This window comes from Hevea brasiliensis, chromosome 13 (genome assembly GCF_030052815.1).
Source record: "Hevea brasiliensis isolate MT/VB/25A 57/8 chromosome 13, ASM3005281v1, whole genome shotgun sequence".
NCBI classification, from domain to species: Eukaryota; Viridiplantae; Streptophyta; class Magnoliopsida; order Malpighiales; family Euphorbiaceae; genus Hevea; species Hevea brasiliensis.
In genome coordinates this window covers 71,017,377-71,042,245 of record NC_079505.1, presented here as the reverse complement: position 1 = coordinate 71,042,245, position 24,869 = coordinate 71,017,377, and the positions used below count along the sequence as shown (strand labels likewise).

The 24,869-nt window shown below is 28.3% G+C and overlaps 1 protein-coding gene across 1 annotated transcript; it reads right to left on the bottom strand.

Annotated features, from left to right (window-relative positions):
• Nucleotides 1-9,251: 9,251 nt before the first annotated feature.
• On the bottom strand, nucleotides 9,252-12,939 carry LOC110648026 (tubulin beta chain). Its single transcript, XM_021802108.2, has 3 exons — nucleotides 12,218-12,939; nucleotides 10,832-11,101; nucleotides 9,252-10,159 (listed from the first exon to the last, which is right to left on the bottom strand). Exons 1-3 carry the CDS (start codon nucleotides 12,609-12,611, stop codon nucleotides 9,489-9,491), a joined length of 1,335 nt encoding a protein of 444 aa, XP_021657800.2. The 5' UTR covers nucleotides 12,612-12,939; the 3' UTR covers nucleotides 9,252-9,488.
• Between the last annotated feature and the right edge of the window lie 11,930 nt (nucleotides 12,940-24,869).

The following is a 24,869-nucleotide window of genomic DNA, read 5'->3' as shown; positions in this document are numbered from 1 at the left end:
AAATTTATTTATAAATTCTATTAATTTTAATAAAATTTAATTTAATTATAATAAATTATATGAAATTGATTTTTAAGAATTTCAAATGAATATTAATTTAAACTAAATATTAAAATTTTAAATTTATTAATTAATTTTATAAAATTTATTTATACCAAATAAAGTATTGAATGTTATATTAAATTAAAATTAAAATATTAAAAAATCAAAATAGTATTTTAGCTCAATTTCAGTGTCTATGTAAATTCCAAACCAAAATAAAAATCGGAACCCCACAACATATTATTTGCCACTGCGAATTTCACACTTATTCAAAGCCTACTGAATCAACTTTATTTTCAGCCATTGACTTAGCTGAACTGATGATACTGCTTATATTTTAATAAAATTATTTATGTTATTATTTTATTTTAAAAACTATGTTATAATTTTTTATTAATTTTTTACAGTTAAAATTAATGAATTTATTATCAATTAAATTTTTATTTAATTTTTTTATTTTAATAAAATTCATTAACTGATTTTTATATTTCAAAAAATACTATAATTTAATCTCCAAACGTTATATCCTGGGACTAATTCGGCTTTTACAAATTATTAAAATGCTAAATTATTATTTACAACTTATATTTTAATAAAATTAATAATTTTATTTTTTATTTTAAAAAGTATATTTTAATTTCTCTGTTAATTTTTTTATTAATTAAAGAATTTTAATTTCAATCAAATTATTATGTAGTTTACTTATTTTAATAAAATTAATTAATTAATTTTTATATTTAAAAAATACTATTATTTATTCTTTCTATTTTAGTAAAAATAATTAATTAATCATTATAAAAAAATAAAAAAAAATTATTGTGTGAAATAAGTCTAAATTTACATTTTCTAAAATTATTTAAGTAATTTTTTTTAAATAGAAATAAATCCCTTCATTGAGAAGTAAAATTTGCCGTCCCAGAGTAGGGGAGGAGGAAACTACCAGGAAAGATAGCTTTTGAAAGACATCATTTGAAACAAAATAATGGAGAAAAGAGAAGATCAACCTATTCCCACAATTCAAAGTTAAGAGAGAGAGAGAGAGAGAGCTAAATGTTCGGATCATAATTGCAAATTTGTGATAATCCTTTTTATAGTGAAAAATATATGGAGCCGTCCCTTGTGTTGAAAGATTCATCATCTTAATTTGCTTGTCCAAACACAGCTTGATTTACATACCCCCCTTAATTTTTTATTTCTTCAGCATTCAAACTTCTCCTAGGACCATCACACATGGAATGTCGTCACAGCTAAACTCAACTCAACTCAATTCAATTAAGCATTTATTTCAAAAATTTGGATCGACTATATGGATTCTCTTTCTCCACTCTAAGCGATTTTGGGTTAAATCCTCTGAAATGTGTAATGCTTCTAGGTCATGTTGTACTACTCTCCTCCAGGTCAGTTTAGGTTTACCCTTTCTTTTCTTTCTATCATCTAACCTAATATGCTATACTTGTCTAACTGGAGTCTCCGTATGTCTATACTTCACATGACCAAACTATCTCAATCTCCCTTCTTTCAACTTATACTCAATTGGCACCACTCCTACCTTTTCTCTAATACTATCGTTACAGACTTTATCTAGTTTAGTATGGCCACTCATCTACCTTAATATTCTCATCTCCGCAACTCTTATTGTCACACCTTACCCCTCCGTAAGGCATAACATGATCCCGTCATACACCTAATAAATTACCGAACTTCGCCTACCGGCAACCCATTAAATATACTATAAGAGATTTTTAAAAAAATCTTATCTTGAGTGTTTTCCACTTAAGGATGTGTCATAAAATTTATTCAGCAATAGTTAGGCATTTTTAAAATTTTGAGGAAAATTCGCATGGTTACGGCTAAAACTAGGTCAAAACAGTTCTTCAAAACCTGTGAAAAACATTCCCAATATTTGATTTAACCACAAATTCAGTAATTTCAATATCATCCCACAAGTCAATATCATCAAACTCAAGTTGAATTAAATCAAACACTGAAATATCTCATTTCATTCCCGTAAATTCAATTATAAAGAAATTAATTCATCCTTCACAAACCTTGGAAAGAAATTTAAATATTACATTCAGTGGGTAATAAAATTAAGTTTCAAAAATATACGGGTAAATAAAATTACAGATTAATATTACAATAATTTGCATTTGATTACATTCCAAAATAATATTATAAAAGAGTTTATACAACTGCTCGAATGCAATTATACACATATAATTACGTGATTACATTAAAACCTAATGTACACGGATATATCTATGTTATATCCGAAAATAGTCCCAATTCGTCTTCAAGTGGTCTCACTCAGCTACTTTATATTTTCTTTCACCTGTGACAGCATACAAAGCTATCGCTGAGCGGTGAACTCAGTGGTGCGCAAACTAATAATTTAAAACTTAATACAAGTTATGCTTTGCCAAACCATAACAAATAAAAATTTGAACATTTCTAAATTCTTCAAAATTCATGACACCCAAAAACTAATATTTTCAATCATACAAATTATTCATTTGAATAACATTTTGATCAAATAGTATCAATTTATCCATATTTCTTTTAAATCATAAAAAAATATAATTTTTTCAATCACTGATAAATATTTATTTCAATCACAATTTATCAAATTATCATAATTTAAAAGATGTTGAAAACATTCATACAGTTTAGAGCATGACACTAAAACAATGTCGGTTTGTACACCACGACAAAGCCAATTCTCCCAATAACCAAAGGCTAAAGGGGTATACACGGGCTAGCTAGTAAAGATGATTACTCATTCAATTCTTCCTCAACTGGCACACACCTCAACATTTCAGCCAGAGAGAGAATTCAATTCATCCCATTAGACAAACTAATGAGGAATTCAATCACATTGCCATACCAACTATGATTTCAAATCATATTCAAAATAATTTCTATTCACAAAAAAAGTATTCACAAATCACTAAACATATTTAATCATTGTAAATTCATGCACGATATTGACAATACCTCAAATGTACCATTCACAATTTATAATTCTCAAACCCTGCAATAAATCCTTAAATGCATAGGAGAAAACATAATTAAATCATATAAAGTCATTCAATAATTTAAAGCTCTTGGCCACAAGAGAAAATATAATTATCAAATTCATTCAAAATCCATTATAAATTTAAAACATAGAAAATAAGCTAGTTGTGGACAAACCTCTTATTTATGCTTGACTTGGTTCAATTCCTCCTCCTTCCTTAGAGGGCTCCTTTCCTACTGAAACACATAACTAGAGTGTTTCAATATCTTATTCAATTTATTTCTAATTAATAAATTTAACAATTAAATTTTGTATACTTAATTTATCCATTAAGATTTATAACTTTTGGGTTCTTTGCAATTGTATTTGTGGTTACCATTCACTTCACTATTCAAGTCAAAATATTGACTTTTTCATACTTAAGATATATATTAGTTCTAATTATACCAACATACCACATTTTGGGTTACAAATGTGTTGGCATTGATTGTCAATTGAAATTCAAAATTACCTAAGTGGAATTCCAAAATTTCAGTTTTAGGTCACTTAATTCTACTGTTCCATTGGACCTTCTACAATGAAAATTTGGTCAACTTTACTTCATCAAAGTTGTTCCTTATTGTTTTAACTTTAATTCACTTTTTGAATCACTCCATTTGGAGTTTTTTAGGTCAAGTTATGGCCATTTAACCATAACTGGCTAGATTGGTCAAATTCCAAAATTCTGGGCAAATTTAGGGTTCTAGCAGTTTTGGTGACTCAACTTTGGTTGGCAATTTGATTTTGTTATGATCAGAATTTGAGATTGTGTTCTTCATGAAAGTTGTTCTACTATATCATAGCTTTCCAATGGTATAAAAATCAGGTCATTTGGACCTTTCTACAGCAAGTTATGACCATTTGAACAAGTACTGTTCATATAGTCAATTTTATACATGGACAGAGTACCTAATCCGGATTGAATCAATTTTTAGACCAACTTGTGTTCAGCTTTAGAGCAGAGTTTCTACATGAAAATTGTAGCGTTAAGTCTTAATTTTCATCTCCAATTAACTTCACACCAATTGGAGCAACCAATTTCCAGTTATACTCATTTGAATGGGCAAGGGTCAAGCTGCCAGCATTGACCCCTTACACATTCACCATTCCATTCCAATTCTAGCCATTCAAACACACTCTATTTCACACCAATTGACCATTTTAAGTCTCAATTAGGTCAAATTGCATCAATTCCCAAAATCCCTAATTTTTCTCCCAAATTTTTAATTGCCATAAACCCTAATTTCTCTATTAGCACAATTCACACCAAATTCACTTCAATAATCAAGTCTTCCACCTCATACACCACCATAAAACAATTTTAATTCAATTTAACTCATCAAACCGTAATTCCATTAAGTTGACCGAATGTCCTACAACATGGTTCATGCAAGATTTTTCACTTTTCCAAGTATTTTTCCCTTGCATACCACAATTTTCATAAGCATAAACCAATTTAAATAAGAAGAGAGAGAATTACCTCAATTGACCAATTCCACAACTTTAATTTCTTCAAGTTCTCTCCTTCCTCTTGCTTCTAATCTTCCTACCAAGGTGTAGTTTAAAATTTTCTCTCAAAGAACTATGGGGAATATGAAGGGAAAACAAGGTTTCAAGAGCTTGTGTGAATGAAAATGGAGGGAGAGAATGATGGGAGTGGTTCAGCCATGTTTAGGAAGAAATGAAAAAGAAGACACAAATTCTAATTAATTTCTTGTATCTCCCTTAAGTGTTTTTGTCAAATTTTAATTGGGTAGTATTTTATTTATTTATTTATTTGCTTTTTTTTTATGATGCTTGCATGATGTCATAATTCACTAAATTAAAATTTCCTTTTATGCGTATCCAATAAAATGATTTGATTTATTTGTTTTATTATGTCATGCTTACCTCACCTTGATGATGTCATAATTCTTTTCTTTTTCTTTTCTTTTCTTTTCTTTTTACCTTCATGTAATTGCTATTTATTTTTATTTATGGCTTTTCTAGGTGACTTAATTATGGTTATGAACATCCCAACTGTCCGGACAGACATCAATTGGTGGAACAGTAGACTGTACAGAACCAATGAATATAGAGGTGTTACACTTATCTTAGATACATACGACTCCTCTAGTGCCTAACACTCACTACCATATAACATGGCCAGTCGTATGGTTGTACGGTAAAATTTTTCTTTCAACTTACTGGAAATCTTGCGATCACATAAAACTCCCGTGACACGTCTCCACTTCAACCATCCGGCTTTAATCCTTTAACTAACATCTTCTTTACATCCCCCATCTACTTGAAGGACTGAGCCGAGATATTTGAAGTGATTACTTTGGGACAATACCACTCCATCCAAACTAACTCCTTTCCTATCACCAGTTCGGCCTTCACTAAACTTGCAATGCATGTATTCTATTTTCGTTCTACTTAACTTAAAGCCCTTTGACTCTAGAGTACTTCTCAAAAGCTCTAGCTTTCTATTTACTCCTTCTCGCGTCTCATTTATCAAAACTATATCAACATCATGCACTAAGGGATACTCTCTTGTATATGTTTCGTCAATTCATCTAAAACTAATGTAAAAAGGTAAGGGCTTACAGCTGAACCTTGGTGTAATCCAACTGAGATAGGAAAATCTCTTGTGTCCCCTCCTACTGTGCGCACAATAGTAGTTGCTCCTTCATATATATCTTTCAATACTTGTATGTACCTAATAGATACCCTCTTTTGTTCTAACACTCTCCATAAGACATCTCTTGGAACACTATCATAAGCCTTCTCCAAATTGATAAAAACCACGTGTAGATCTTTCTTCACATCTCTATATTTCTCCATCAAGCTTCTAATGAGAAATATTGCTTCCATAGTTGAACGACCGGGTATGAAGCCAAATTGATTGGGAGAGATAGAAGTGTCATGACGTAATCAATATTCCACAACTCTCTCCCATAGCTTTATAGTATGGCTCATGAAATTAATTCCCCTATAGTTTGAACAACTCTGTATGTCTCCCTTATTTTTAAAAATAGGCATTAATACTCCTCCTCCATTCATCATGCATTTTCTTTGAGTTTAAAATTTTATTAAACAATTTAGTTAATCATGCCACTCCCATATCTCCCAAACACTCTCACACTTCAATTGGTATTCCATCGGGTTCACAGTCATTACCTACTTTCATTCTCTTAAGTGCTTTTTTTACTTCTAAAGATCTAATCCTTCTAGTATAATTCACATTCTTTTCTATTGCTCTGTAGTCTATATTCATGCTATTACCATTTTGACTATTATTAAAAAGATCATCAAAATAATTTCTCCATCTTTCTTCAATGTCCTCATCTTTCACCAACATTTTCCTTCTTTATCCTTAATGCACCTAACTTGATTGAGATCTTGACATTTCTTTTCTCTCCTCCTTGCTAATCTATAAATATCTTTCTCCCCTTCTTTAGTTCCAAGTTTCTCATATAACTTTTCAAAGGCCTGCGTACTTGCTTGACTGACTGCCTTTTTTGCCTCTTCCTTTACTATCTTGTACTGTTCATATGCCTCATTATTATCACACTTAGATAATTTCTTATACCATTCCCTCTTTCTCTTCACTGTCTTTTGTACTTCCTCATTCCACAACCATCTCTCTTTTGAGAGTGGTCCATGTCCTCTAGACTCTCCAAGTACTTTTCTAACTACTTCTCTAATCTTTGATGCCATCTGTATCCATATACCATTGGCCTTTACATCCAGCTTCTATGTTTCGGACTTGAGAAGCTCATTTTTAAACTTCACTTGCTTTACTCCTTTCAACTCCCACCACTTTGTTCGAGCTATACTATTTCTTCTAACCTTACTTGAATTATTCTTAAACTTGACATCGAAGACCACTAACCGATGTTGGCTTGTTAAAGCCTCTCTCGGAATGACCTTACAATCTTTGCATAGAGCTCTATTTGTCTTCCTGGTTAAGAGAAAGTCGATTTGGCTTCTATGTTGCCCACTTTTGAAAGTCACTAAATGTGACTCTCTTTTTATAAAGTAGGTATTTACTAGTATTAGGTCGTATGCTATAGCAAAATCCAGGATGTTTTTTCCCTCCTCATTTCAGCTGTCAAAATCAAAACCTCCATGAACATTCTCATAGCCTTGCTTATCACTTACATGTCCATTCAAATATCCACCGATAATGTCGTCACAGCTATTAAAATAAATTATATAATTAATTAAAAAAAGTTGGAAACATCTTTACCTCTTGAAATTTATGCGAAGTTAAATAATTACACTTACATAAAGTTTAGGTGTTAAAATGAGGTATGATTAGAAGTGGGATATTAAATGAATTTTCAAGTAAAAATTTAGGGGTAAAAAAATACTTTCAAACAATTAAAAAATAACTAAATGGTATATATTATAGGAAATACTTATTACTGCTATATTATATAATATTTTTAATTTTTAATTATATATATAATTTACAATTAAAGATTATATAATTAAAATATAATTAAATAATATATATGATATATAAAGTATATTAATAATTAATTATAAAATTTAAATGATAATTTAAATATAATTTTTTATAAAATAATTGTATATAATTATTTTAAGAATAAAAAATCGAATTAAAATGGTACTGAGCAGTTGAAACTAAAGTATTGAAAGCCACATTGAATTAAAATTAAAATATTAAAAAATTAAAATACTGGTATTTTAGTTCAATTTCAGTTTTATGTGAATCCCAAACAGAAAAAACATAGGTACCGCACAATTTATTGTTTGCCACTGCGAATTTTACACGTATTCGAAGGCTACTGCATCAACTGTATTTGCAGCCATTGATATAACTGAACTGATGATCAAACGACAGGCTTATAATGTTTATATTTTAATAAAATTAATTATTTTATAATTTTATAAAATATGTTGCAATCTTTTCATTAATTTTTATTAATTAATAAATTTTAATGTCAATTAAAATTAATAAATTTTAATGTCAATTAAATTATTATTTAATTTTTTTTATTTTAATAAAATTAATTAATTAATTTTTATATTTTAAAAAATACTATTATTTAGCTTCAAAATATTATATTCTGAGATTGTTTTGACTTTCACAAATTATTAAAATGCTAAATTATTATTTAACACCTATATTTTAATAAAATTAATTTCAATTTTTTATTTTAAAAAGTACACTTTAACCATCTATTAATTTTTGTATTAATTCAAAAATTTTAATTTCAATCAAATTATTAAGTAGCCCATTTATTTTGATAAAATTAATTAATTAATCTTTATATTTTTAAAAAATATTATTATTTAATTTTTTTATTTTAATAAAATTAATTAATTAATCATTATAACTTAACTCTACTTAACTAAACTTTTATCCAAAAAATTTATTGGGGTCGGCTATATGGATTCTTTTTCTTCACTCTAAACGATTTTGGATTAAATCCTAAATGTATAATGTTTCTAGGTCATGTTGTACTACTCTCCTCGAATTCAATTTAGGTCTATTCCTTCTTTTCTTTCTATCGTCTAACCCAATGCGTTCTTCTTGTCTAGCTGGAGTCTCCGTATATCTACGTTTCACATGACCAAACCACCTCAATCTCTATTCTCTCAACTTATGCTCAATTAGAACCATTCCTACCTTTATTGTAATACTCTCATTACGAACTTTATCTAGTCTAATATGACCACTTATCCACCTTAACATTCTCATCTCCGCAACTCTCATCTTAGACACATATGGTTCGTTCATTACCCAATATTTACTACTATATAATATGCCTAGTCGTATGATTGTACGGTAAAATTAATCATTATAAAAAAATAAAAATTTTATTGTGTGAATTAAATCTAAATTTACATTTTCTAAAATTATTTAAGTGATTTTTTAAAAATAGAAATAAATCCCTTCATTGAGAAGTAAAGTTTGCCATCCCAGAGTCGGGGAGGAGGAAACTACCAGGAAGGAACTTTATTTGTTTACAGTTTTTGGTGAGGGTAGTACTAAACTGAAAGGAATCCAAGCTAAATCTCTTTGCTCTTTTGCTCATTATTCCATTCCTCGTGGTAATGGTAATTAAAAAATAATAATAATAAAAGAGTATTGTTTTTCTAGGCAGCTACTATCAAGAGAATTGTTAACGCCACAATATGTCAATAGCCTGTCTCACCAGTCAATTCATAACACCATCTACTAGTTACAAAAACAAACTTCATTAAAATTTAAAACAAAAGCAGACTAAAAAAGGAAAAATCCATTGCGGCTACAAGGACCCATAATCATACACATCAAGTCAATTTGATTTTGACCACTTAACAAAAGAAGCACAATCACACATAACTTCAGACTAACTGAAAAAAAAAAAAACATATATACATTCAACCCACCTCAACTATGAATCTCCTCTTCTTCCTCCTCATACTCCTCCTCATCAGCCGTTGCATCTTGATACTGCTGGTACTCAGCCACCAGATCATTCATGTTACTCTCAGCCTCCGTAAATTCCATTTCATCCATACCCTCACCAGTATACCAGTGCAAGAAAGCCTTGCGCCTGAACATGGCTGTGAATTGCTCGCTGACACGCCTGAACATCTCTTGGATTGAAGTTGAATTTCCTATAAAAGTTGATGCCATCTTGAGACCCTTAGGTGGGATGTCACATACACTGGATTTAACATTGTGGGGTATCCACTCAACAAAGTATGAAGAGTTCTTGTTCTGGACGTTTATCATTTGCTCATCAACCTCTTTAGTGCTCATTTTACCACGAAACATAGCTGAAGCAGTTAGATAGCGACCATGACGTGGGTCAGCAGCACACATCATGTTCTTAGCATCCCACATCTGCTGGGTTAGTTCAGGCACGGTCAGAGCCCGGTACTGCTGTGATCCTCTTGAAGTCAAGGGAGCAAACCCAACCATGAAGAAATGAAGGCGAGGAAATGGGATAAGATTAACTGCAAGCTTCCGAAGATCAGAGTTAAGCTGTCCAGGGAAACGAAGGCAGCAAGTAACACCACTCATTGTAGCAGATATCAGGTGGTTAAGATCACCAACTGGGACATGACAAAACAAAAAAGCATACAAGATGATGGTCAGATAATGTCCGTCAACAAACATTCCACATCATATGTATATGCATGGGCACGTGTACACGTAAGTTGTCATATTGATATAATGTGAATATCCACGTAAATGTTTTGAAATATGTGTAATCTAAATCAAGAAGAGAGAGAGAGAGAGAGAGAGAGAGAGAGAGAGATTATATATTCATTAAAAAGATCAATACATATTTATTGAAGAGTACACTTCACAATACATGTAATTGTCATCTTTATTCTAGGGGCATGAAGCAAATTGGCCATTTATCTAGATGTGTAAAATTGTGAGTGTGCGCATTTGCAACCATACGCATGCATGTGCATGTGAGTACCATCAATAAGGAATGAGTATAACAAGGAACATAACCACTAACCAACAATGAGAAAGACTAATGACCTACCAAAGTGAGGACCAACATCTAATCAATCTTTGCATGCAAGATATCAACCATGTAGGTAGATCATTTTATTTTATTTTATTTTTTTATCAATTTTCATTTACAACCTTCAAGGGAGGAACATGTTTTCATTTTTCTTTGAATTATCTTAAATCCTCCAAGATCAAGCAAATTTACAATTAACTGGAGAGATATTCCAATGTGAAGTATGCATTTTGTGTCAACTTACAAGTTGGAGTAGCAAGCTTCAGAGTACGGAAGCAGATGTCATACAAAGCCTCATTGTCCAAGACCATACATTCATCAGCATTCTCCACAAGCTGATGAACAGAAAGAGTTGCATTGTATGGCTCAACAACTGTGTCAGATACCTTAGGAGAAGGAAAGACCGAAAATGTCAACATCATCCGATCAGGATACTCCTCCCTGATCTTGGAAATAAGAAGAGTTCCCATGCCAGAACCAGTGCCTCCACCCAATGAATGACAAACTTGAAATCCTGTTTAAAAAAATATCATAATAATAACTGAAGCGGATAAGAAAACTAAAATTATAGCACCAATAAACATAGAATTTCAGAGGTAGAAACTGAAATTATACTCTACAAGATTGCTTGAGGTGAAGCCTCCTTTGGAAGCACCAAGTAAAATACGATAGTCTAATTAAATGACCAAAAATAATGAACTCAGAGATGTGCAACCAAATACCAAGGGAAAAACCAGGATCAAGAAAAGACAGAAACCCTAATTTTAACAGCAAACGTTATATTATGGTTTCAGCCTCAGCAAATTATTCTAGATATCAAAAAAGTATCAGAATATATTTTACTTCATACTATCGCCAATGAAAATACAAAGACACAAGTTTCAAGTCAAAAAAGATTATTAGTAAACCTGGCATAAGTAAATATGTAGATTTCCTTGTAGAATCCACAAATATCTGGATCTCACGGTGTCTCAAGTTGTAATGCCATGAACAAAGTTTGTGGAAGATACAAAAAGAGTGAATGCAGGGGCCATAATGAACCAAAATTTAAAAACAATTTGTAATATTATCAAAATGAATATAAAAAACACAAATTCTTTACATAAAAAGACAAACTAAAATAATTCAGCTCAAAACAAACTGATTCAGCCCCAAAGGCCTTGAATTCATAAGCATACATCACAGACTAACAAATAACATTGGAAATTGGATTCTATCTGAAACTACCAAAAAAGCCATTAGAAAATGACAGAGATGTAAAGAAGGAGCACAGCTAAAACTCGAACCAATCTGGAGGGAAAAGGAATTATACACAAAGAAGAAACAGCATTTAGCTTCACCTTATATATGTGAATGAACAAATCCTACATTAATTAGTCACACAATGCAGGATAAGATCAAAACAAACAGCAATTTCCATCCCCATATAAACAAGAAATCTAATCCTGAATATAAAGGAATCTAATCAAACCCTTGAACATTTTCAGAAAACAACGAGAACCATATAAGAAAAGACCTTAAACCCCCAGCAATAGATCAAATCAATAACAAAACCAAACAAATTTAACCCACACGAAAACATTAGGATCCAACCAAACAAATAAAACGAAATAGTAAAGTCTCTCATTACCCTGTAAGCAATCACAATTCTCAGCCTCTTTCCTGACAACATCAAGCACAGAATCGATCAATTCAGCCCCTTCAGTGTAATGTCCTTTAGCCCAGTTATTCCCTGCCCCAGACTGTCCAAAAACGAAGTTATCAGGCCTGAAGATCTGCCCAAAAGGACCAGATCTAACGGAATCCATGGTACCAGGCTCCAGATCCATGAGAACGGCACGAGGCACGTATCTGCCACCACTGGCCTCGTTATAATAAACATTGATACGCTCAAGCTGAAGTTCAGAGTCGCCGCTGTACTTTCCAATGTTGTCAATGCCATGCTCGTCGCAAATCACCTCCCAGAACTTAGCTCCGATCTGGTTACCGCATTGGCCACCTTGGATGTGGAGGATTTCTCTCATTTCTACCTGGAAATCGAGTTTTCTTCTTGTTCTTGAATTGGGTTTTCTCTAGTTTTTCTTGGGAAACAGAGGGAAAGTGCGGAAAAGGAGAAATTGATGGGGTTGGAGTAGAAAATACGGAAGAAGGGGGAATGAGTGGTATATAAAAAGGTGGGATTTTTTGGGGTATCGAACTGTAAAATTAAAAAATTTTGATGGAGTGAGTTGTAAAAAAGGCTTGAGGCTTTCACTGGACCAAAATTGTCTAAAGTTAGTCCCAACAATTTTTTATTGTTTTGTGGATGGGGATTTTGTGATTGCAAGGAATTGAGTTATTTTTAGGGTTTGCAATTTGCATGATGAGTTGGTGCTCTGCTCTCAATTGATACATCATATTGGGTGCATTTGATGCCACCAACCACAAAAAACAAAATCAATTATTTATATTTTTATCCACTCTTCTTAACCCATAATTGTATTTGCACCCTCAATTGTGCACATGAGAAATATAATTCAAATCAATTTTTATGATTATTTTGTTTATATTTTATTTTTTTTACCATTAAATTAAATTTTATCAATTCATTTAATGCTGATTATTAATATAATAAATTTTAGTTTATAAAAAATAAAATTATCATAAAAAACTCCATAAAATAAATATAATTGATTTAAGGTGATGAGAATTGCATTTTATACCCATTCAGTGAAACAAATGCGCAACAAATTAAAGCTGAAGGGCCCACAAAAAATGCGTAAATGGCTTTTTTAATCTTCAACCCTGGTAAAATCAACAAGTACTTGACACGTTATTTGTATCAATTATTTTTCTATTTAATTTTATTTTTTTTTTAAATAAATTGATAAAGGAAAGAAAACCACTTTCTTATTGTAAAAACTCTTTTTATTGAAGATAATAAAATTTTATTGATAAAAAAAAGGTTTAAAGCCCATTATAAAAAGTTATTCCACCCAAAACAAAATGTTACAATGAAGCCCTAACCTAAACTCAAAGAAACTCAATATCATCTCAGCCAAATTCATTCATCCTAGCCTAATAACTAAAGGTCTGTTTGATATTATTGTTGAAATTACTATTAAAAAAATTATTCTTTTAAATATATTAATTAGATAGTATTAAAAAATAATTAAAAATTAAATTTGATAAATTTTAATCATAAAAATATTAAAATGATTTTTTTTCAAACTATTTTTTTAATACCATTTAAAATGGTGCTTTTATTTAGAAAAGTATTTTTGGCCCTCCAAACACAATGCCAAATAGACACTAATAGTCAAGAACCCAAGAGAGAAAACCTAGTAGAAATGAGTTGCGGATCCAAATTCGCTCATTAAAGAAGCAAATGTAGCATTGTCACTAAAATCCAAGGCACAAAACATTCACCTCCAGTAAATATGCCATTGCATGGCACATTATCTGAGAGAAGAGGACCTAGTGCAACAAACCTACACGATAATAATAAATCGGCAGGCTCCAACCCAAACAAAGCCAGCACACCACCATGTCTCTAAGAATCGCAAAACACAATGAAGTAGAAAAAGAAAAGGAAAAGAAAGAGCCCTTTTGGCATCTCATTCTCTTTTATATAGAGAAAGAGACAATGGTCTAGAAGGGATTGCCAACACTTCTCTCATTCTCTAAACCGCCTAATGAAGCTTGATCTTCTTATGATTCAAATGCTCACACCCAAACATCAGGAAATCGTGACTTCATCCTCAACCATGCAAACCAAGATAAAGCCAACTGAGATCGTTTCTCAATAGCACCTGCAAAAAGAACACATCATACAATAGGGAAAACATATAAGATAACAGAGCATTCCTAAAGAGTCCCTCACACGTGTAGTGTCGACTGCTCAACCAAATTATATTATAAATTATGTACGATTCAATATAGTTGTGAAGAGGGAAACCCACTAATCGGATAGGGATAAAGGAATAGATGTGACCGACAAGGTGACAGCATAAAAAGTCTAAAGTTTTAGGGAAAAAAATGAAGAAAAAGAGAGTTTCTCTCTCTACAAAAATAGAAAGATATGTTATTAGAAAATGAAGAGTTTAATTGTACAATATAAACCACCAAAAATACAATAATACCAAACATGCCTTCAGAAAGTTTTTCCTTTTGTCTTCTTCTTCCATTTAAGTAAAAATGGTTAGGAATTGTTAAAAATGGTTAGGAATTGTCACCCACTATTCTCTCGAAAATAAACCTCTTTTTTTTTTTAGTAAAATAAAATATTTTTAATTTTTTATCTTTTTTATTTATTTTACCTCTCTTATAATGAGTTTTATTATCTTTGTATAATAATTTTTCATTATTTTTTTAATTTTTGATTCTTAAAGAATTGAGTACAGTGTTTATTCAAATTTAGTAGTCTAATATAAATTCTTTTCTCTCTCTCTACCCATAATCCCGATAATCTAAATTGTACAGTTCAACACTTTAGTAACTTGAAATCTATTTACCATAAATTATCAATAATAATTTTTTTTAAAATTTAATAAATGTCACATCAATATATATATAATCTAAAAATCAGCTATTGAAAATCACAAATAAATTTTATGTTATTTAAATTAAATATTAAAAAGTTGTGTATTACAAATTTAAGTTGAAATACCTTATTACGTACCACTAAATTGAAGTACCTTCTTTATGATTTTCTTCTAAATCTACTAAAGAGGCATGTACCACTTTAATTTGTGTGGGCTAAAACATAACGCTTTATAGGTGACCATGGTAATTAAGATTGAATGCGTTCCCATCATCCACTAGGCTAAAACAATAATGATATATATATATGTGTGTGTGTGTGTGCATGCTACACCGTTTATAGGCTCTTTTGACTTTCAGGGCTTTCTTTTATGCTTCATCTTCTCTTTATCCACACTAGATAGACCCATACTCATAAAACACAAATTCATATCCATGTCCTTATTCATCTCTTTTCTCTCCATCTCTCTCATTTCCTTCCTCTCTTGCCATCATTGCTGAGAAGATCTCTCTGATTCTCTTATTTTTGGAATCCTCAAAGTTTTTCCACCATCCTAGCCTCCCATGCAAATTGTCAGCGGTCTCCCTTCCTCATATCACAAGCCCAGCGAGGAAGTCCTTGCCTTGACTCCAAACCCCTGTGGGACAGGAATGACCTGTCCCATTGCCATTTTTATTAAAAATGGCTTAGTTTTCTTTTTAATTAGAAAAATATTTACTGTTAACTCATTTTTCAAGTGCCTCCAATTCTAAAGAATATATATATATATATATATATATATATATATATATATATATATATTATTCAAAATAAAGTTTAAGTATAAAGACTTTTATTTTTTTTAATAATAATATTTTATATATATATATATAACTTTTTTCAAAATAAAAGAGTTTAAGTCTTTAAGAAAGTAGTTTAGTTTGCGATAATATTTTACTCAATTTGAGCGTATTAAAAGCAGACATGTTCTTTTCTTACGTGTGTATTAGATTGTGGGTGTGCCAGAGACGTTAAGATCCCATAATTGTATTTGGTGCATTTGGTGCCACCCACTAGACAAAACAAAATCAATTATTTATATTTTTATCCACTCTTCTTAACCCACAATTGTATTTGCACCCTCAATTGTGCATATGAGAAATATAATTCAAATCAATTTTTATGATTATTTTGTTTATATTTTATTTTTTTACCATTAAATTAAATTTTATCAATTCATTTAATGCTGATTATTAATATAATAAATTTTAGTTTATAAAAAAATAAAATTATCATTAAAACAAACTCCATATAATAAATATAATTGATTTAAGGTGTAAATTTCTCTCAGCGCGCATTAAAATGTTATGTTTTTTTTTTTTAATCTGCAAATGAGAATTGCAATTTATGCCCATTCAGTAAAATAAATACGCAACAAATTAAAGCTGAAGGGCCCACAAAAAATGTTTTTTTTTTTTTTATCTTCAACCCTGATAAAATCAATAAATACTTAACATGTTATTTGTATTAATTATTTTTCTATTTAATTTTAAAAAATATTTTTTTAAAAAAATAAATTGATAAAGGAAAGAAAACCACTTTCTTATTGTAAAAACTTTTTTTTATTGAAGACAATAAAAACCACTTTCTTATTGTAAAAACTTTTTTTTATTGAAGACAATAAAATTTTATTGATAAAAAAAGGTTTAAAGCCCATTATAAAAAGGTATTCCACCCAAAACAAAATGTTACAATCAAGCCTTAAACTAAATATCATCTCAACCAAATTCATTCATCCTAACCCAATAACTAAGGGTATGTTTGACATTATTATTGGAATTGCCATTGAGAAAATTACTTTTTTAAATATATTAGTTAGAGAGTATTAAAAAATAATTAAAAATTAAATTCAAAAAGTTTTAGTCATGAAAATACTAAAATAACAAAACAGTTTTTTCTAAACTGTATTTTTTTTAACAGCATCTAAAATGATACTTTTATTCAAAAAAAACATTTTTGACCTTTCAAACGCAATACCAAATAGGCACTAAGAGCCAAAACCCCAAGAGTGAAAACCTAACAGAGGTGAGTTGTGGATCCAAATTCGCTCGTTGAATAAGCAAATGCAGCATTGTCGCTACAATCCAAGGCACACCCTTAAAACCCCTATTGCACCAAACATCCACCACCAATAAAGAGAGGAAATAACATGAAGTACAGAAAAATGCCATTGCATGGCACATCATCTAAGAGAAGAGGACCTAGTACAATAAACCTACACGATAATAATGAATCCGTAGGCTTCAACCCAAATAGAGTCAGCACACCACCATGTCTCTAAGAATCACAAAACACAAGGAAGTAAAAAACGAAAAGGAAAAGAGAGAACCCTTTTGGCATTTCATTCTCTTTTAGACGGAGGGAGAGATAATGGTATAGAACGGATTGCTAACACTTCTCTCATACTCTAAACCACCTAATGAAGCTTGATCTCCTTATGATTCAAATGCTCACACCCAAACATAAGGAAACCGTGACTTCATCCTCGACCATGCAAACTAAGATCAAGCCAACTAAGATGGTTTCTTGGTAGCACCTACAAAAAGAACACATAACACAATAGGAAAAACATATAGGATAACAGAGCATTCCTGAAGAGGGAAACCCAAACTATATTATAAATTATGTACAATCCAACCTAGCTATGAAGAGGGAAACCCACTAATTGGGTAGAGATAAAAGAGTAAATGTGATCGACAAGGCAACAACATAAAAGGCCTGGAGCTTTCGAAAAAAAAAAAAAAAACTCCAAAGAAAGAGAGTATCTCTCTCTACAAAAATAGAGATATCTGAAACTAGAAAATTAAGAGTTCAGTTGTACAAAATAAACCATCAAAATTAAAATAATACCAAATATGCCTTAAGAAAGTTTTTTCTTTTGCCTTCTCCTTCCATTTAAGTAAAAATGGTTAGGAATTGTCACCCGCTATTCTCTCGAAAATAAACCTCTTTTTTTATTTTTTTAGTAAAATAAAATATTTTAAAATTTCTATCTTTTTTATTTATTTTACCTCTCTTATAATGAGTTTTATTATCTTTATATAATAGTTTAATTTTTGATTCTTAAGGAATTGATTATAGTGTTTATTCAAATTTAGTAATCTAATATAAAATTTTAAGTTAAACTTAATATATTAGACAGATTTAAACATTTAAAATATTATATTACTAATTTTAGTACAATCTTTATCAAATAAAAAAAAATACAGCTTCATAATGACAATAATTTTATAATTCCAATGCTAATTTAAATTGTGATTATTAGTAATACATAAAATAATTTTATTATAATAATAATAATTTAAAATTAAAAATATATTTTATTATAAATATTCTTATATGGTAATTTAGCTCTTTTACTTAGAAAACACTTAAAAAGTAAAAAATTTTTAGAAAAGAGACAAATTTGCAACTTTCTTTAACATTATAATTAGATAGACTTAAAAGTCTTTAGCCACCTACCACACCACCATCACCTTTACCATCAACATCCTCCCTCCATATAGTGCACCTGCAACAATCTCTATCACAGCATCTGCAACACCACCAGCCCTTTCCAATTATGGATGTGCTTCATGAATATCCAAACTCTTTTTTTTTTTGTTTAATTTAATTCTTATTAAAATTTAAATTCAAAATATTTTTTAATTTAATTTTAATTAGAGTTAAAATATCTATAATAATATAAAAAAAAGAAATTATATAAAATGCATGAACTCCATCAGTTGGTGAATTTCTTTAAATACTGGTGGATTTGATTAATTTGGCGATAGGAAAGTGATAAAGTGATGAGTTCAATGTATGAACAAATTTTGGGATATCCATTGAGTTCACAAGAAGGCCTTGAGACACCTTTGTCACCACATCTAAGTAAGATGGGCCTTTCTTTAATTGCACTTTACAAGGGAATGTCTACTACAATGAATATTGCCTAAAACTTCTTCACGTTCTCCTTCCCCCGACTCCATCTAGGTTTGCCTAACCTTCTACTATGTCTGTCTTTATCCTAAATCTATATGAGTAAATTATACAGACAGTATCTTAATTTAAAGATATATAACAGTAAAATATATAAAATTAAATTTATAACACTAAATTTCTTTATATTTAATTTAAGTAATATAAAATTTTTTGTGATTTTCAATAACTAGTTTTTAATTTATTTTTTCTCTGTTAATCTCACACTTACTAAAGAAATTTTAATTAATTAAAAATAATATATTATAATTCTAATTTCTTTTTTCTCTTTCTATAATTTCATTAATCTAAATTGTGCAGATCAATACTTTAGTAATCTAAAACCTATTTACCTAAAACTTTCAATAATGAATTTTTTTAATTTAATAAATATCACATCAATATATATAATTTAAAAATTAACTATTGAAAGTCACAAAAATTTTATATTATTTAAATTAAATATTAAAAAATTTTATATTACAAATTTAAATTGAAATATCTCATCATGTACCACTAAATTGAAGTACAGTCTTTATGATTTACTTCCAAATCTACTAAAGAGGCTGGTACCACTTTAATTTGTGTGGGCTAAAACATAAAGCTTTATAGGTGTCCATGGTAATTAAGATTGAATACATTCCTATCATCCACTAGGCTAAAACAATAATGATTGAAAATTATTGTGATCTACAAGAAAATATTATATATATATATATATATATATATATATATATATATATATATATATATATGCTACTTCGTTTAGAGGCTCCTTTGGGCTTTCTTTTATGCTTCATCTTCTCTCTATCCATGCTACACAGACCCATACTAATAAAACACAAATTCATATCCATATTTATTTTCATCTCTTTTCTTTCCATTTCTCTTGCCATCATTGTTGAGAAGATCTCTCTAATTCTCTCATTTTTGGAATCCTCAATGGTTTTCCCACCATCCTAGCCTCCCATGCGAATTGTCAGCGGTCTCCTTTCCTCATATCAAGAGCCTAGCGAGGAAGTCCTTGCCTTGACCTATAACCCCTATGGGGTAGGGACGACCCGCCTCATTGTTATTCTTATTAAAAATAGCTTACTTTTTCTTTTAATGAGAAAAATATTTTCTATCAACTTATTTTTTGAGTGATTAAAATTCTAGAAAATGCAAATTTTTTTTTGTAAAATAAAGGAGTCTAAGTCTTTATGAAAGTAGTGTAGTTTGCGATAATGATGCTTGACTTGGTAGGTTAAATGGAAAGTTAATGACAAACACTTTTTTTTTTTTTTAAGAACCAACTAAGAAAACACCATAACATTGCTAAAACTTTGTTTGGAAAGAGATGAATTAATAGAGTGTAAGGTTTTAACCTAAAATTTTAATTTTTATTATACCCTAACTTGGGGTGTGAGGAGATGCATGTGAGAGTTAGACTATTTTATTTCTTACATCGCTCGAATCTATTCTACATTTATCACTTTCTATTATTTCATTAATTCATCCATTTTATTTATGCGCTACAATAATTTTACTCAATTTGAGCATGTTAAAGGCAAAAATAGTCTTCAAATTCCATAGAGTCTAGATGAATTTAAAAAGAAAAAAAAAATAAAAAAGAGATGACCAAAAGCCTCCCTTTCTTAAAGAGACTTTTAGATCTACAAATTCCATAATCCTTTCAACTCTCTATCACATTTTCACCCCACAACAATGACCACACCAGCTAATAATGAAACCAACCAGCACATACTTTTACTTCATTGTTAGTTCATTTTTAAGAAATATGACTTCCCTTAAAAAGTAGGGCTGCTCTTGAATGACCCAAGAGCCTTCATAGCTCATGCCTTCAAGATGAATTGGTGATAGAAGGCTGCACCAATGAAGGGTCCAACACAAAAGATCCAATGGTCATTCATTAGCCATTTTTTTGCTCTTTAAAAAAATGTTAAGAAATTTGACTAAAGCTGAAGCATCTTATCTCTTCTACTAAAAACAGATGTAATTCACAGTTGGTCAATAGAATAAACATTTAAAGAAGGACTAATGATTAAAAAAAAAAGTAATCATTTTTTTTGTGAAATTACAATTAATTTAAACTGTTTTAGCTAATTTTATTATATTTATTGTAATTTTATATAATTAATCGGCATTAAAATTTAATTTTAAAAAATTTTGATTAATAAAATTATAATGAGAAACTAGATTAAAAGATATTTATTTTTGTTGATTAAAAGATAAATATTTAATTATTCAATTGAAATTAAAATTTAACGTGCGTGCATGTGTGATAAGAGTTAAAATAAATCTAATTTACAAAATTATTTATACTAAATTCGTTGTTATTATTACAGACACCCAAGTATTAAATTATTAGTTGAATTGAAAGTGATATTTCTTCAATAATGGTTAATTATCAAGAACAATAATTAATTAGATTCAAGTGGGGAGCTCTTCTATTGAAGAGGATATTGTTGATGTAAATAAATTAAAAATCTTAAATTGTTTCGATATAAATATAATTAATTTTAATTAATAAATTTAATTTAATAATTTTTTTTCTAGATTCATAATATTTATAAGTGAGACCGAAAAGGTAAAATTAATTTTTTTAATAGAAGTATCATTTTAAATGTTATTAAAATAAATTATTTAAAAAAGAATATTATTTTATTATTTTAATATTTTTATTATTAAAATTTATTAAATTTAATTTTAAATTATTTTTTAATACTCTTTAACTAATGTATTTTAAAATATAATTTTCTCATTAAAAGTTTCAACAATACTATTAAACAGGCTTTAATTCATAAAAATTAAAATCATATTTGATATGATATAATAAAAAATGTAATTAAATTATAATTATATTAAATTTTTAATTACGTTATTTGATCACATAAAAAAATTTAATATAATAAAATAATAATTATATAATATAATTAATTATATTTAAAATAATATAATATTGTTACACACAAAAATAAATATAATCATAATTATTTATTATTTATTTATTATCAATATTATCATCTAATTATTAATACTACTGTCACTATCACTATTACTACTATAATTATCATCACTTGATCATTATTATTACTATTTAATTACTGTCACCTTTCCATCACCTAATCATTAGTACTAACACATCTTATCACCATAATTATATTTTATAATGAAATATAAAAATATAATAATGATTTATTATATTATAATTTTAATCATATTATATAATTAATTAAATTATATAACATTACGCTGATGTAAATATAACCTAAAATCAGTGGACGCACTCCTCTTTTTTTTTTTTTTAAGTGGAGCACTGACTCTCTCCTGGCACTTTGCACTCGTCCTGCCAATATAATGATTGCCGCATGGGAAATTTTTTCAGTCTTCAAGACTCAAAAGAAAATCCATAATTCATAATTGTATTTGAATAGAAAATCAATATTCCATTTTCAACTATGATGTTTGAGAACAGTTTTTTTTTTTTTTAATATAAGTATAAATTTTTTAATATAAGAGAGAAAATAACAAATCCACATCTACATAAAAGAGTAAATAAAAATTTAATATTTATCAATAAGAATATATTTTAATATAAGTATAAATTCTTTTCAAAAATATATAAATTTGAATATTAAAAAATATAATATGAAATACAAAAAATTATAAAAAAAAAGGAAGGAAGATCCGATGATGTATGAGTAGAGTTAATATGAGAAACAAAGGTGAATTTATAACTCAAGTATTAGTAGAACAATACTTGGGAGAATGGTGATGAAGATATTTAAACCTAGTAGGGCATCTTTATTCAACATATAGTCAAATCAAATGGCTTACTAGGCTTAGATATTATTATTATTACCACCAAGGATTCATCATTATAAGTTTATATTCTTTTTTAATCCTTTCTAAAAGTTAACTTGATTTCAAAAATTAATAAAAAAAAATAACTCTTCTACTTTGCAAACCACTAAAATTTAGTTAAATTTTGACAACTTTGATTAACTAAGAGTTGAAACTCTATCATGGGCCCCTTCATAATTAGACATTTTAAAATTGATCTCCATATAAATTTAATAAGATATATATTTTTTTAATTTTATTTACTTTATAAACATAAGTCAATCAGAGTAATTTAATTAATTTTGTTCACTTTTAAAATAAAAAATAAAAAAATTTCAAATTTAAATATCTGTATTTGCTTATTATTATTAACCTTTATAATATATTTTTATGATGAATGAGAAATGTTTGCTTTCAACTTAGTTTGTTAATTATTATCTAATCCATTATATTTTCATTATCCTCTTTAAATATATTCTTTCTATTTCTTTTTTTATTTTTATATTTTTATTTCTTTTTTTATTTTTATATTTTTATTTATGCATGTTTTCTTTTTATAACTCTCAAGTTTATGTATTTTTGAATAGATATTAAAAATTTATTATTAAACTTATTCTTTTTGATAGATCTTAAATTTATTAATATTTTTTTATATCTATCCCTTCTATTGTGAGGGTTTAGTTTTTAATAATTATAAATAAAAATACAATTATTAGAATTATTTAGTTAAAAATTTTAAATTTTAATTTGTAAATGTAATTTTTTATTACTGAAATTTGATAATACGATCAATTCCTCCATTTATATATAATCACTTAAATTTATTTATATATGTCATATACATTAATTTACTAAAAAAATAATTTAAATATAAAAAAATTTAAAAATATTATTTTATTATCCAAATCAACTAAATGATTAATTCAAAGATTTATATATTCTATGTCTGATCTACGAGAATAGAGTATTATCCTTCTCATAGGTATTTGTAACATTTAAAGTTTTCATATTATTAATAAATTTATATTTTTTAGAAAAGGTAAATATAATTTTATTTATTTAATAAAAAATTAACTATTAATAATTTAATTTCCAAATAAAAGGATAAAACCAATCAAAATTGTGAAAAAAAAGTTGAAAAGCACGCTTTCTTCAAAGCAAACAAAAAGAGTAGGAGACCAAGAAGAAAGCGAGAAGCATCATGAGTACCACGTGGTTCTCATTTCAATAACTTATTCTGCACATTACCTCCTTTGTCTTTCAATTATTTACGAAAAGGCCCCACTAAAACCACTATTTTCTTTCACTTTTTTTAAACTCACTTGGGTTGGGTCCCTCTCTTAACTCGCTTCGCTCACTCACACATTCCGTGGAATTATGGAAATGTCATTTTCCTTTTTCTAAAAAATTCAAAAAATTCAATTTTTATACTTTTATGGTCACAGAATGTCAATTAAACAAAAATAATTTAATATATGGTAATTATCAAATTTAATGAGTTAAAAAATAATTTTAATTTATTAATTTTAATTTTAAATTATTTTATAATATTCTCTAATTAAAATATTTTAAAAAATATTTTTCTCAACAATAATTTAAATAATAATACTAAATAAACCTGAAAGGAGATTATAAAATACTCACCTGAAAATTAGGTTGCAAATTAGTTACATTATTAGGCAATATTGGTCATATTTAAAATTAACCTAAATTTTTATTGAGATTATTTTAAAATTTTAAATATATTAAATTAATGCAAAAAAATGCTTTTAAGATCATTTAAAAAGAAAATTTATTATTAATACAAATAAATTAATTTGAAAATATTTTTAATCATAAATAATAAAAAGAAAATCATACTTGGGGACTATGAATGTAAAATTCAGAGGTTAAAAATTGCAAGTTAATTAAAAAGATA